Here is a 14,667-nt window from a genome sequence, read left to right as displayed (position 1 = left end):
CTTAGCCAAAAAATGTAATAAAAAAATAAAAAAATAAAAAATATCAAATCATGAATTAAGAACCCCGGCTAAGAGACCAGGGTTAATGATGCCCTTAAGTTTTGTATTGGGCTCTTAATGTTTGTATTGGTCTTTAGAATCCACTTGTACTATTAAGCTTTTATAAAAAGCAATTAAAAAAATGACTACACAAGAAAAGCCAAGACATTATTATAGACAAGTCCATTAACCCATATGTTTAGGGTTTCTTAGAGCATGATTATCAGTGATTTGGGTTTTGGGTTTCTTAATTTTTTTTTCTTTTTGTCTGATTAAAAAAATATAAATGAAAAAATGAACCAATCGCCGACCACCACGTGTCAGTGGGGCCGCGAATAATGTTTGGTGACTTCTGTCACCAGTTTTTGTGTGTTTTGTAGGTTCCCCCTCTAAAAAACTCCTAAACTCTCCCGATAAACATGGTCTTACCACCCATGTCGGTTTTGTTTTAGCAAAAAAGAACACTTATAAGATTCTACCAAACGAGATTTTGGTAAATTCTCTTTACTTGGAAAAGCCTTAGTTTAGCTTTTCTCTCTCGACTAAAAATGATCGCCACTTGATATCTTCTGGCTGCTCCACTTTACCATGTTGTCTTTGTGGCCTCCTTCTTTCATATTCAAGATTCTATTTTGTATCCGTTGCATTATCTTCACTTGCAAAATAGAGTGGAAGCCATGAGGTATTATCTCAGTCAAATCCAATACTGGTCGCTGGAACATACATAACTAGGGAAAACCAAATGGCCATGAAAATTGCAAGGACTGTTACCAGAGACCAGAGATCACAGCCCTCCTCAGCTCATCATGTTCCCCTCAATGAGTAGGCTGGTCAACAGGGGCGAAGCTAGACTTATATTTCATTGTGGGTGCAATAATAATGAAATTCCATTTTATCTAATCTCTAATTTTTACTTTACAAAAATAATCAAAAATGAAAATTCAGTGGGTGTCTACTACTTGGCTTTGCCCCTGCCGGTCAGTAAATGCTAGCACCTTGACCTTGAGAGTTAGTACAAAAGTCAGTCTATTGGTTGGTATTACCTCAATCCTTCTAGGTTTTATTTTATATGTTCTTTTCAGTTCGGGTTCTATATATATCTGCTCTTTTAAACTTTTATGTCATGTATACTGGTAATTTCGTTTTTGTTTATCTTCATCTTTTAAACTCAACAGTGTGAAAAAATATATATATGTATTCTCCCAAACAGTTCGGTGCAAAGAGTATTTATATTGATAGATCATGCATATGTGTATCATATACTTTTGACAAATGATTTGATTAGAGACTCCACCTCAGATAGTTTTATATAATGAAAACAACAATCAATGGTTCTCCATGAACAAAGTTTTAAGCATTTCCTCAGCATAAGCATTGGCTCACATTTTTTCTTCCTTTTTGATGGTGAGAGAAGTGTATGTGTGTATACCCGCCAAGTTAGGCTCTCCAAACAAAAAAACTTAAAATTAGAAAATTCAACGTAAAAAAGAAAACAAAATTAAAGGAGAAAATTAGGAAATAAAAAGAAGAGTTCTTTATAACAAACCTTATTTCATTGTCCCAAGAAAAAAAAAGAAAAAGAAGACAAAGAAGATAGTCAAATGAGAATACATTCTTCTAATCATCCATGGCTTTTACTAGCCATTCTCGTTGTTCTCCTCTGCTTCCCTGGAGCTCTCTCAAGCAAGGACGAGGAGAAGGCAACCTCGAAGAACACGAAGAAAGAAGTAACTTATGATGGAACGTCTTTGATCATCAATGGAAAAAGAGAATTGCTTTACTCTGGCTCCATACATTACCCTCGTAGCACTCCTGATGTAAATCATTCGTAAATCATTTCTTTAAACTTTTATTTTAATTTTGTACTTACCTGGCCAGAATGTTTTGTTTTAGATGTGGCCCAAGATTATTAAGAGAGCAAAACAAGGTGGTTTGAACACGATTCAAACATATGTTTTTTGGAATTTTCATGAGCTTGAACAGGGGAAGGTAATTTCTTAGAGAATATATCAGAAAAATTAATAAGAAAACTTATATCATTTTTTGAGGTTATTTGTTTATTTTTGTTGGGACAGTTCAATTTTTCGGGTAGAGCCGATTTGGTGAAGTTTATAAAACTGATTGAGAAGAATGGTATGTACGTAACCTTGAGGCTTGGACCATTCATTCAGGCTGAATGGACTCATGGGTAATTTCTTTGACTCTCTTCTTATTCATAATGGTTTTGGTGTTTTGAGTTGTTATGTGACATGTTTCATGGTTATGGTTGTGATTAAACATCAGGGGACTTCCTTACTGGCTTAGAGAAATTCCCGGGATCTTCTTCCGTACAGACAATAAACCATTCAAGGTATTTTTATTTATACATGTGCATGTATGATATGTTTATATGAGTGTGATAATAGAATCAAAAGGTTTACAATAATTTGATGAAACTGCAGGAACATACAGAGAGGTATGTTAGGGTGATACTTGATATGATGAAGGAGGAGAAGCTTTTTGCTCCACAAGGAGGACCCATCATATTAGGACAGGTATCATTGACCCCAAAAATATATTCTTAGTTATATATGAATTTGGAACTATTGAAAACTTTGTAAACTGAAAACTGGATGCAGATAGAGAATGAGTATAGTGCTGTTCAACGTGCATATAAAAACAATGGATCAAACTACATTAAGTGGGCATCTAAATTGGTACATTCTATGAATTTGGGGATCCCATGGGTTATGTGTAAGCAAAATGATGCTCCTGATCCTATGGTAAGTCATATTTCTATCACATTACTTGATAATTATAACAAGGTAATTTTAACATCAAGAACTTTAATATTTTAATAGATCAACGCCTGTAATGGAAGACATTGTGGTGATACATTCCCTGGTCCCAACAGAGAGCACAAGCCATCTTTATGGACAGAGAATTGGACTACTCAGTGAGTTCTTCACTTGAGCTCCTTAATTATCATCAACTAGAAACAAAAGACAATGAGGTCAAACTTGTCTTGTACATTGATTGTAGGTTCCGCGTTTATGGCGATCCTCCGGTGCAACGATCTGTAGAAGATATAGCCTTTTCTGTAGCCCGGTTCTTTTCCAAGAATGGAAGCCATGTTAACTACTACATGGTAGATAAGAATACTGTATAAACCCCCAATTATATGTTCGAAGAACGTTATCAAATTGTTTGTTTTCTTGTAGTATCATGGAGGTACTAACTTTGGAAGAACCTCTGCTCATTATGTAACCACTCGTTACTATGATGATGCACCTCTTGATGAATACGGTAAAATAAAATAAAAAACACAAGTAGCAGAATTTTTTTTTTTAATTAATAAAATCTAGTTGATGATTAATGTATTTTTCTCGTGTGCCTTTTTGTTACACACATAGGATTGGAAAAGGAGCCTAAGTACGGTCATCTAAAACATCTTCACAACGCACTTAACTTGTGCAAGAAGGCACTTCTCTGGGGCCAATCTCGAACTGAGAAGCCTGGCAAAGACACAGAGGTAACTGCATCTATATATATGCATCGATAAATCCAAACATTTGAAATCTTTCTAACAGAATAAATAGAAATGTTCAATTTCTTGATTTTGATATGTATTGTTGTAATTGCAGATAAGATACTACGAGCAGCCTGGAACTAAAGTTTGTGCAGCGTTTCTAGCTAACAATAACACAGAATCTGCAGAAATAATCAAATTCAGGGGAAAGGATTACGTTATACCGCCTCGTTCCATCAGTATTCTCCCTGACTGCAAAACTGTTGTGTATAGCACCGGAGAGGTGATGATGATAAATCAAAAATCTTGCTGCAAATCAAGTAATTACTAAGAGAAATAAAAGATTCTTTAATTACATTTTTTTTGGTTGCTATATGTTTCAGATTGTCTCTCATCACACTGCAAGGAACTTTATGAAGTCAAAGAAGGCAAATAAGAAGTTTGATTTCAAAGTGTTCACCGAGACCGTTCCACAGGAGCTTAAAGGTGATTCTTATGTCCCCGTTGAGCTCTATGGCTTGGCCAAAGACGAGTCTGATTACGGATGGTACACAACAAAGTAAGCGTACAAATGGATTTAATTATTTTATGTATCAAATTTTTAAAGAAGAAAACATCAAAAAGAAACATAAGAACTTTATCTGATTAATTTTCTATATTATAGCTTCAAGATAGATGATAGTGACCTTAAGAAGAAGGGAGGCAAGCCTACTGTGAGGGTTGCTAGTCTTGGCCACGCGTTGCATGCCTGGCTCAATGGAGAATACCTTGGTAATATTGATAAGTTACAATATTTAGATTTCATGATTAGAGAACTGGAATAATTAATGAATTTTTTTTCAGGAAACGGACATGGTAGCCATGATGAGAAGAGTTTCGTCTTTCAGAAGCCGATTGCACTAAAAGAAGGAGATAACCACCTCACCATGCTAGGGGTTTTAACAGGATTTCCAGTAAGAAACATATATTTTCTTACAAAAAAATTATGTAATAACAAAAACATTCAAGTTTAATGATGATATCATCTATGATTTTCTTGTGTGTCAACAGGACAGTGGGTCTTATCTGGAGCATAGATTCACAGGTCCACGTAGTGTTTCCATCTCAGGGTTGAGCTCTGGACCAATGGATCTCACTGAGAAAAGCAAATGGGGAAACAAGGTTTGTCATGAATCTTACTTCTCAACCGCTGAGCCGATTTTGATCTGGTTTTCCAAATCTGTAGGTGGGTATGGAAGGCGAAAAGCTCGATATTCACACCGAGAAAGGATTGAAGAAGGTTAAGTGGGAGAAATTCTCAGGAAAAGCACCAGGACTTACATGGTACCAGGTGGAGTTACTAAAATCTTTTCAGAAAAAGATATATTTGATCATCAGCCATCATATAATAGGAGATAATTTAAATGATCTAATTAATGAACAATATTTGAAATATATGATGCAGACATACTTTGATGCGCCAGAAAGCCTAAGCCCTGCAGCAATAAGGATGAATGGAATGGGAAAGGGTTTGATTTGGGTTAACGGAGAAGGTGTTGGTCGATATTGGATGTCGTTTTTATCTCCTTTAGGCCAGTCAACACAAATCGAGTATCATATCCCTAGGTCTTTCTTGAAGCCCAAGAAAAATCTTCTGGTTATATTCGAGGAAGAACCAAATGTGAATCCAGAGCTTATCGATTTTGTCATCGTCAATAGAGACACCGTGTGTTCTTACATTGGAGAAGACTACACTCCTAGTGTCCGACACTGGGCTAGGAAGAATGACAATGTCCAGGCCATCACTGATGATGTGCAGCTCACGGCTAATCTCAAATGTTCCGGCACTAAGAAGATCTCCGCGGTGGAATTTGCTAGCTTTGGAAACCCTACTGGGAGTTGCGGAAACTTCACCCGTGGATCTTGCCATGCTCCTGTCACTAAACAAGTCGTCGAGAAGGTAAGAAATTTGAACTGGCGATAGTTTTGTAAATAATGTTTCTTGCTACAAAAGTAACGGGGACTGGTTTTCTTTGTTGCTGCAGTATTGTTTGGGTAAAGCAGAATGTGTGATTCCGGTTAACAAGAGCACCTTCCAGGAAGATAAAAAGGATTCATGTCCCAAAGTTGTGAAGACGCTTGCTGTGCAAGTCAAGTGTGGCCGTCCAAAGAAGAACTAAGTATATATCTTTACTTGCTTCGCTGAACTGTTTTGTATTTCATGTTGTGTAGATACAAAAGCTATGCATTGTTTTGTTGTTCCATTTTTGAATTTATTAATTAAAACGTATATTATAAGATGTAAAGATTTTTTTTTTTTGAAAATAAGATGTAACGAATTTTGAAATTATTCCTTATAAACTATAACTAAATTTGGTAGAGTGTAGCGAAGAAGACTGATTGTTAAATGAAACGGACTTCTTGCTATTGATAAAAACAATTTAAAACAAATTTGTTATGCTTTTAAAAGCCGATGTCGAAAACTGACACCGGCCGTAAACGCGGTGAAGATCGCTGGTTGGTTGGGAACTGTTTTAGATAAGATTATATATTGTAGAATAGAAATGAAAAAATAAATAACCAAATTGCTTTGGTCTAGTGGTATAGGAGCTCTAGCTGGAATGCCCGCCTCTGGGTTCGAGCCTTGGCCACTGCGGAATTTACATATGGACTGCAGCATCCGAGACCGAAGACCGTTACATGGTGACGCCCTGGCAGCTTCCATGCTCACTTCGGTTTCTAGTCTGGACCACCTCGATGGGACCAGGATACTCGGTTAACAAAAAAAAAAAGAAAAAATAATAAATCTCACATACCCTAAGAATGCGTTTTTAAGTGTATTGAATCGTGATATGATTTTTATTGAGTTTCTACATGATTGTAGATGAATCTGAGAATATAGCATGATTGTTTGACCAAAAAAAAAAAGAGAGAATATAGCATGATTTTTGTTAAACAACACTAGAATTTCAGTTAAAGACTAAAAATATGAAATTTGAGTTTTTTATTTTTATAATTAAGAAACTTCTTTCAAAAAAAAAATTTTTATTTTATTTTTGACCAATTCTAAAACATTTAAATCATTCTAATATCTCTAGTTTAAATTATGTTCGATAACGCTAGATTATTCAATAATATCAAAGTATTTTTTTTTTTAAATTCATGTTTGAATAACAGTAAATTTATCATTTTATACAAAACACCTCAAATTCGTAGTTGAATACACCCGCTAAATGTCTAACACCAATCTTATAATTTACAATTTTTCGGTTTTAGGAAATTAGTATTTTGACAAACGTAAACCGAAATCTCTTAGGCTTCAATTGGTGATCATAATTTAGAGAAAAAATAATGAAATTTTTTTCATTCATCAACTTTTATGCCATTTTTGTTGAATATTTTGTTAGATTGTAGATTCATGAGTCCCACTCTATTTCTTTCATTTCCTTATAAATGAAAATATTAAGAAGAAAAAAAATCTCTCCAGTTTCTATAAAGAATGAAATGCACACAAATTCATCTAGATATGCTTTTTCATTTTCTCGACTGAATATTTGTTCATTGTATTATTCACTTTTCCATTGAATTTAATGGTTACCAATCAAAGCCATAGATGGATTATAAAGAAAGAAATGTTTCTTAATACAAAAAATATGCTTGCCGTTTTATAAATATGTATTAACTCTCATGCCGTTTAGATGCTAGAAAAACAACATGCAGATAATAATACTCTTATTAGGCGAACTCCACTAGAGGTTAGATACTGCAGAGAACAGAAGATCACTGACACCGATCCATCTATTCTTTTAAGCCCATTTCCCCATTGGGTGGTTTTATCTCTTTGGCTCAAACTTCAACGTTAACTAAAAAACAATATTTGATTACATTATCTTCCTTTGAACCATATATTGTTTCTTATATATCTTCATCTCTCTCTCTCTCTCTCTCAAAAAAAAGACTCGAGACTAACAATGGCGGCACTCATCGTTGACGCCGAGTACCTTAAGGAAATCGACAAGGCTCGCCGTGAACTCCGTGCTCTCATCGCCAAGAAGAACTGCGCTCCGATCATGCTCCGTTTGGCGTAAGTTTCTGTTTCTGTCGTTTGAATTTTTATTGTGTACTGCATGTGCGATTTCGGTCTTGTCTTGTTTGTGAAAAGGTGGCATGATGCTGGAACCTACGATGCTGAATCCAAGACCGGTGGACCTAATGGCTCCATTAGAAACGAAGCAGAGTACAGTCATGGTGCCAACAGCGGTTTGAAGATAGCGCTTGATCTCTGTGGTGAGGTTTTATTTTACCTTATCTATATATGGAATAACGTTTCGATTTTGAGGTTCATTGATTGATTGTGTGTTTGATATGGGTTATGATATCTTTATAGGTTATAAACATACATTGAGATGGTTGGCTATGTTTCACCTGGATTTACTTGTACTTGTGATGAGATAGTTCTATTAGTATTGATTCTTGTGATGAGATAGTTCTATTAGTATTGATTATGAGAAATCACAGGTTTAAGTTGTCAGAGTGTGTCTTTTATGCTCATCAATTTAAGAAACCTTTACCTTGTACTCATGTGGGGTGTATTTTTGTTGTCTTATGACTTGAATAATTTTTTTTAATATTGTTACTGCTTATTTTGAATTTTAATGTTGATTATTTGATATTTCAGAGGACGTGAAAACGAAGCATCCCAAGATCAGTTATGCGGACCTGTACCAGGTAACTAAAACTAATGTTGCTTGAACGTCAATGATGATATGATCATTACAATTAAGACTCTGAAGTAAAATCAGTATCCCTTTTTGGTCAGTAAAGGTTACAAGACTTTTTATTAGTTGTCTTTATAACCTGATCAAGTGTGTTAGTTTGTTAGATATATTTGTTTCAGTTGTCGTGCAGTCCTTTGGGTATAGAAACAGGGGAACTGAGAATTACTTGTACTGAAATTATTTCGGCTTATTTTGTCTTTTTGTGTGTTTCTGGCTTTTACAATTGTAACCATAAAGTGAATGCTCAGAACAAAAAGTACACAGCCAGCAAAAGTACACAGCCAGGGCCAATATTATCTTATAAAAAACATGTTTTGCTCATTCATTTTCCCATGAATTTGATTATTCCAATTTCAGCTTGCTGGTGTGGTAGCAGTTGAAGTGACTGGTGGACCTGACATCAGTTTTGTTCCTGGCAGAAAAGTAATATTTTCTCAGCAATTAATAACATCTTACTGTCAAAAAGCAATATAACAATATTAGCTTTATGTTTCTTTCTTATAGGATTCAAATGCATGCACGGACGAAGGAAGACTTCCTGATGCTAATCAAGGTAGGATGAAAGTTATATGCTAATAATAATCACAAGCTCTGCGCTTGTGTAGCAAATAAGTAAAATGGTGGATGAACGCATGGAATATCTGGAGTGTCGTGGTTTTACCCCAATATACAATATACTTTGCATGTAGGTTCCAAACATCTGAAAGATGTCTTCCACCGGATGGGACTGTCTGACAAAGATATTGTGGCACTGTCAGGGGCACATACTCTGGTAAATTCTTTGTGGCACAATTCATATTTGTCATTTGGTATTAAATCAGTAATTTGTGTATAGAGTTTGTTAAAAATAAGATTCCGATGATTAGGGAATGGCTCATCCAGAGAGATCAGGTTTTGACGGACAATGGACTCAAGATCCTCTCAAGTTTGATAACTCATACTTTGTGTAAGATTCTTTAAATTCCTGTGACATTTGGGAACAACAACTAGTAATTATGGTTAGTGGTTTGTTTAAACCATAATCTTTGTTGGTACCAGGGAATTGCTAAAAGAAGATGAATCAGATGGCTTGCTGAAACTTTCAACGGACAAGTCTTTGCTGGAAGTGCCCGAGTTCCGTCAATATGTTGAGCTTTACGCAAAGGTATGTAATATCTTCATTATTGTGCCATCTTGATTTCTTTTTTTTTTTGTTAGCCATTTTGTTTGTTGAAGTTTGTAACTCTTTTTCCTAACAGGACGAAGATGCATTCTTCAGAGACTATGCAGAGTCACACAAGAAACTTTCAGAACTTGGATTCACACCAACGTCTACAGTCACTATGGCGATAACAGACTGCACCGCACTGGCACATACTGCAGTCGGAGTCGCGGTGGCTGCTGCTGTTGTGGCCTTTAGCTACTTCTATGAAATTCGCAGAAAGATGAAGTAGATGAAATAGAAAGAACGCATTCCCCTTCTCTCCTCTCTGGTTTGTAAGCATGCGTCTATAAAAGATAATATGTACTGATAGATTCTTATATTTCTGCAATAAGATCACACATTGATCAGTTTATGTCTTTATGATCGAGGTGTTTCATTCAAGTTTTGGTTCAGGTTTTCTATTTTAGGAAAAAAAAAATCGTTAAAACCTACTTAGGATTAGTACTCTGCACAAAAAGCTTAGGATTTGTAACAAAAGGTTTCAGATCCTAACCGGATATATCTAATTTTTAATAGAGCTAAGTTTTGGAATCAAGGTGTTCATTGTTCACCTTGTTTCAGAAAAGCATAATTTAATATGAACAACTTTGGATGTGTTTATTCAGATATTAATTTTGGTGTTTTAGTTTTAACATTAACTAAAATGTACTTTAAATGATGTTGTTAAACTTTGTTGAATCAGATGTCAGTCATGTGTCTAAATTTTTCTAAGTCAACTTCCACACGCTAAAAATTATCAATAGGTACCTACAATGTTTAAAGTATTTTTTTTTAATCCGAGAACCGACAATACTAACAGTCTTATAAGGTATGCTGCATAATTGTTTGATAAATTGCTTTTTCGAAAATTAAAACTTGGATCTGCTGGTGTAGAAACATTAATGAACATTTAGTCAAACCACTGGACTAAGGGAGCTTCCACGAAAGTATATTCTAAAATTCAAAAATATATCTGAAATTCAACAAATTTCAGAATAACCCAAATCCAAAAAATACCCGCAAAGCTAAAATATATCCAAATATCCAAAATATACCCAAAAATCGTAAAATATACCCAAAAATTCAAATAAAAAATATACCCAAAAACCCAGTAAAACTAAAATATCAAAAAAAAACCCAAAATATCAATATAAGCCCAAATTATATACACTGCAAACTGAAGAAAACTAAAAAAAATATGTAATATCAAAACCATACTGTAAGTCTGTAATAACTAAAAATTAAAAAAAATAATATAATGTTTAGACTATAGGAGTACCCGATCGATTCTCGGATAAAAACTGAAACCAAAATAATATCAAAGGTCTAAAAATGCAAAACCTAATATGGTAGAATATCTATAACTGGACTTTGTGTGAATTGTTTTTTTTTTGTTTTATTGGTTCCACTTCGGGTTATCAGGTTCAAGTAAAATGCACAGAGCGTTCCCCAACCAAAACCAACCCAAAAAATGACTCGAATCAAGTTTAGTTATGGATGTTTTACCCTATTGGATTCTCCATGCTTAGACACCCTTGGATATGGGTTAGGTTCTGATTCCTACTTGAGTATAGATCAGTTACCCGAATAACTCAAAAAGTTGTATGTATTGATTTGTTAGGTATCATGTTATATTATGAGTATTTTAGTATCTCGAATTTTCATATATATCTTGATTTGTAGGATATACTTTTAGGTTTTAGGTATGTTAGTTTTTTCAGAGTTTTGGATATATTATGAATTATATATAATTATTAATATTTTTTTGTTGATGCATGGCGAGATAAATCATAAGAAACTGTACATTTAACTCAGCCGAAACTGTATGCATGATATCTGACTCAATAAATTGACCAACTTATTTCGGTATATGTTGATTTTGGCTCAAATTTGATAGTTCATCTAGTTTATTTGATTTGAATTTTAGCTTTTGTTGAAATTTGTATAGTATCAAAGTTACGGTATTAAAAGGTATGATGCAAATTTTCTAGTTGAAATAAGCTGTTTTCCTATTTCGAGTTTTCGCTTATATTTTCAAACTGTGTGTTTTTACAATCGTAGATTTTTTATATATATTTTACGATTTTTCAGATATATTTTTAGATCTTCATATAGTTTTTTGATGAACTATTTATATTTGACAGCTTATTCAGCAAAATTAAATATATAATAAAGAACTCAACATATAACTTTTTTTTAACCAAGTGGTTTTGGCTTAGTGGTAAAAAAAGTTTCAGCTGAAACTTTCGTTATGAGTTCGATTTCTCTTGGCCATCGACAGATGCAGTAAGTGGCAAGAAAATCTGAATTTCTAAAAGTTTCTTGGTGATTAGTCACTAGACCTATCAAATTTTTGGGATTGCATCAAAGTTATAAAAAAAAAAAGACTCAACATATAACATCTTAGATATCCAAATTGACTAATACTATCATTTCAGTGGATGTTGATTTTGACTTAAATTTGATAGTTAAAATAGTTTATTTGAAATTAATTTTTGTTTATGTTAAATTTAGCATGGTATCGTGTGATACGAAAATGTACAAAGAAAATTGGTTAGATTGAATTAGGCTAATTTTCCAGCTTGTTTCCTATGTGAGGTCCATGGTTACGTACCGCTGCGCTGTAGAGTTGCCTCGTACTCTACGCAATGTTGATATCTAATACCGATATAGCATTGATTGATGATATAAAATTGGTGAATAAGTACCCACCACACCTTACACCAAGTGGGACTTACCTGAAACCGAACCCTATTGAGGATTAGACATGGTTGGTATTGTTAGGTACGAAGCTTCTTTAGACTTTTTTGGTTTTATGTCAATTTTTTCTTTTATTTCGAATGTTTAGGATAATATTTATAAGATCTATCGATGTTGGGTTAAGACCATCTCTAATAGTTTCCCTAATTTTATTCCTCAAAATGAAGTAAACTCAACATGAATTTGTGATTTGTTCCAATAGTTTTTTCATTTTCATTTTCTCTTTCAATTTTAATTATATTCATTTATCAACTTTTTATTTATTGCAAATAAGACTATTTATTTGATAGAATGTAAAACTATGTTTATTTATTTTAAAATTTTGGATTTTAAACTACAATCTATCTTTATTAAAACACACTATTTATTTTATTAATAAAATTACACAATCACATACAATACAAAAGTAAACTTTTATTTAAACAATAGTTAATATATTTTTTCCACACATAATCAATCAAAACATGTTCTATATATGTTGTGTTAGGTTTGTATGTGTTTTTAATTTGTATTAGTTATGTATTTTGATATTAATTTTTATTATTTATTATATATATATATATATTTCATATTAAATTGCAAGTTATAAAAAAAATAATCAGTATATATATATATATGTTATATAAAAGTTTTAAAAGTAAGATTTTGTGTAAATATTATGTTTATGCATAAAACAAAGTTTTTCAAAAATTAGGGATTATTATACAAATAAAAAAGTTCAACATTAAAATGAATTTGTGAATAATGTTCTCTCAAATATGATATAGCACTATTCACATTCTCATTTTTTTTTTTCAAAATGATGTATCATTGAAGATAGATTTTCATATTTTTTGATATTTTTCTTCATTTTGATACACCACCGAAGATGTCCTAATAGTCTTTAATTTATTTTGATGTTTCCTTCACACTTCTATTTATGTTCACTCGTTACTAGAATAATTTACTTTCTAATGAGATTAACATATTAGTGGTTGATATGTTTTTTTGCTAAACACAGAAAATGAGGAGGTTAGCATGGTAATTACAAACTAGGTAGTTAGAACAACTTTCAGGATGACCGGTGTATGTTGCAATCTGTCTTTGTACATTGGAAGGTAAGGTCGGCCCATGAGTCCTGACATCTCTCTCATTTCCAACCACTCTTTGTCACTAGTTTTATTTATTTTGTACGGATACAAAGCATATAGAGTCTTATATACATAATACACTTCGTTAAAAAACAATAACTATCATTCTATTTTTATAACAAATTACAATTCATACACTTATCCTCCACCTATAACTTTTAATACTCGAACTAGGTAATCCTCTCTACTTTGTGCGGTTCATCAATACTTTGTTTGTGAATTTTACAGAAACCTATCAATTCTTATAAATTAAAAGAAATAAACCAAACTTGCAAATTAAGTTGTTTCTAAGACGAAGAAAATTAATTTTCTATAGTAAGAACGCAAAGTAGCTAGCTAAATTTTATTACTCTGGACAACTAGTTAAAGGCAAACATGGGGGACTGCTATTACATGATTCATTATGGATTTTTTTACATAATTCTTAAAAATCTCTGCCCTTAATGAAAATCTCTGCCCTCCATGTTTGGTTTGGGAGATCGTTCTTGTTCGATTTTTTTACAAGGATATGCTTCATCGAGCGACTTTTCTTCTAGATCAAGATCTCTGATTAACTCTATTCTTTGTAAACATTATCACCACATTTAAAGCAACAATAAGAGAACGTTGTTTATTAAATTTGTACCTACATTTACGAGCTTAAGCTTACATTTCCAATTTGTTATCAGTTTTGTATTATAATATATTGCGGATTTGTCACGTATTATCGTATAATAAACTATAGGTTTATTGTTATAGGTTGTGAAGGGCGAGTATATATATATAACATTGAGGGACTTAGTTTAACTTATCAATCAAGTTTTGTCCTAACAAATGTTCATTAAATAAGTAAACAATACTAGAACAAGCAATCTAAATCCGCAAGGAAAGACCAATTAGATTAAACAAATAATTTTTTGTATCTGACTAATATTAATAACAATCCATCAAATCATTTAGACAAATGAAAAGGAGGGTTTGGAGTCATGATGATATAATAGTAATTAAAAGAAACTAAGTTGGACTATTCCCTCACAAGGCGTCACGTATGGGCATGTAGGGCTTTTTGTCCCAACTAGATGATGGTGATATATGAGTTTGGTAACATCGATTTTCTAGAACGTTATTTTTTTTTTCTTTTCCAATTTTGATCTGTTTGTATTTGAATTTATATATTTTGACAGGGTAAAAGGCGGTGACGCGTGGTTGCAATTATTAAAAATGTTATTCGATGGTGTGATAGTGTTCACATATTTTGACTACGGTGTGAACTTTACCAAATTTTAGTTGTTTCGATTGGAATATAGGATT

The 14,667-nt window shown here is 33.0% G+C and overlaps 2 protein-coding genes across 2 annotated transcripts; both read left to right on the top strand.

The window, feature by feature from the left end:
• Positions 1-1,569: 1,569 nt before the first annotated feature.
• LOC106439833 (beta-galactosidase 13) lies at positions 1,570-5,809 on the top strand. Its single transcript, XM_013881366.3, has 18 exons — positions 1,570-1,856; positions 1,933-2,028; positions 2,115-2,227; positions 2,323-2,389; positions 2,481-2,573; positions 2,658-2,801; positions 2,880-2,974; positions 3,061-3,166; positions 3,240-3,324; positions 3,432-3,550; positions 3,663-3,830; positions 3,931-4,106; positions 4,212-4,318; positions 4,391-4,500; positions 4,598-4,708; positions 4,773-4,877; positions 4,992-5,486; positions 5,572-5,809. The coding sequence occupies exons 1-18, from the start codon at positions 1,641-1,643 to the stop codon at positions 5,704-5,706; spliced, it is 2,541 nt and encodes an 846-aa protein (XP_013736820.2). The 5' UTR covers positions 1,570-1,640; the 3' UTR covers positions 5,707-5,809.
• A 1,538-nt stretch (positions 5,810-7,347) lies between these two features.
• On the top strand, positions 7,348-9,855 carry LOC106439834 (L-ascorbate peroxidase 3). The gene is made up of 9 exons (XM_013881367.3): positions 7,348-7,610; positions 7,689-7,813; positions 8,205-8,254; positions 8,662-8,727; positions 8,809-8,857; positions 8,994-9,076; positions 9,171-9,250; positions 9,343-9,448; positions 9,543-9,855. Exons 1-9 carry the CDS (start codon positions 7,498-7,500, stop codon positions 9,735-9,737), a joined length of 867 nt encoding a protein of 288 aa, XP_013736821.1. The 5' UTR covers positions 7,348-7,497; the 3' UTR covers positions 9,738-9,855.
• Positions 9,856-14,667: the final 4,812 nt, after the last annotated feature.

This window comes from Brassica napus, chromosome A3 (genome assembly GCF_020379485.1).
Source record: "Brassica napus cultivar Da-Ae chromosome A3, Da-Ae, whole genome shotgun sequence".
Classification (NCBI taxonomy): domain Eukaryota; kingdom Viridiplantae; phylum Streptophyta; class Magnoliopsida; order Brassicales; family Brassicaceae; genus Brassica; species Brassica napus.
Note: the sequence above shows the minus strand (reverse complement) of the source record. Positions and strands in the feature narration are given on the sequence as shown.

Coding starts and splice junctions, on each gene's coding strand:
- LOC106439834 (XM_013881367.3), top strand. CDS start 7,498: ATGGCGGCACTCATCGTTGACGCCGAGTACCTTAAGGAAATCGACAAG. Junction 7,814..8,204: donor GATAGCGCTTGATCTCTGTG/GTGAGGTTTTAT, acceptor TTGATATTTCAG/AGGACGTGAAAACGAAGCAT. Junction 9,251..9,342: donor TTTGATAACTCATACTTTGT/GTAAGATTCTTT, acceptor TGTTGGTACCAG/GGAATTGCTAAAAGAAGATG.
- LOC106439833 (XM_013881366.3), top strand. CDS start 1,641: ATGAGAATACATTCTTCTAATCATCCATGGCTTTTACTAGCCATTCTC. Junction 2,802..2,879: donor ATGATGCTCCTGATCCTATG/GTAAGTCATATT, acceptor ATATTTTAATAG/ATCAACGCCTGTAATGGAAG. Junction 2,975..3,060: donor ACAGAGAATTGGACTACTCA/GTGAGTTCTTCA, acceptor CATTGATTGTAG/GTTCCGCGTTTATGGCGATC.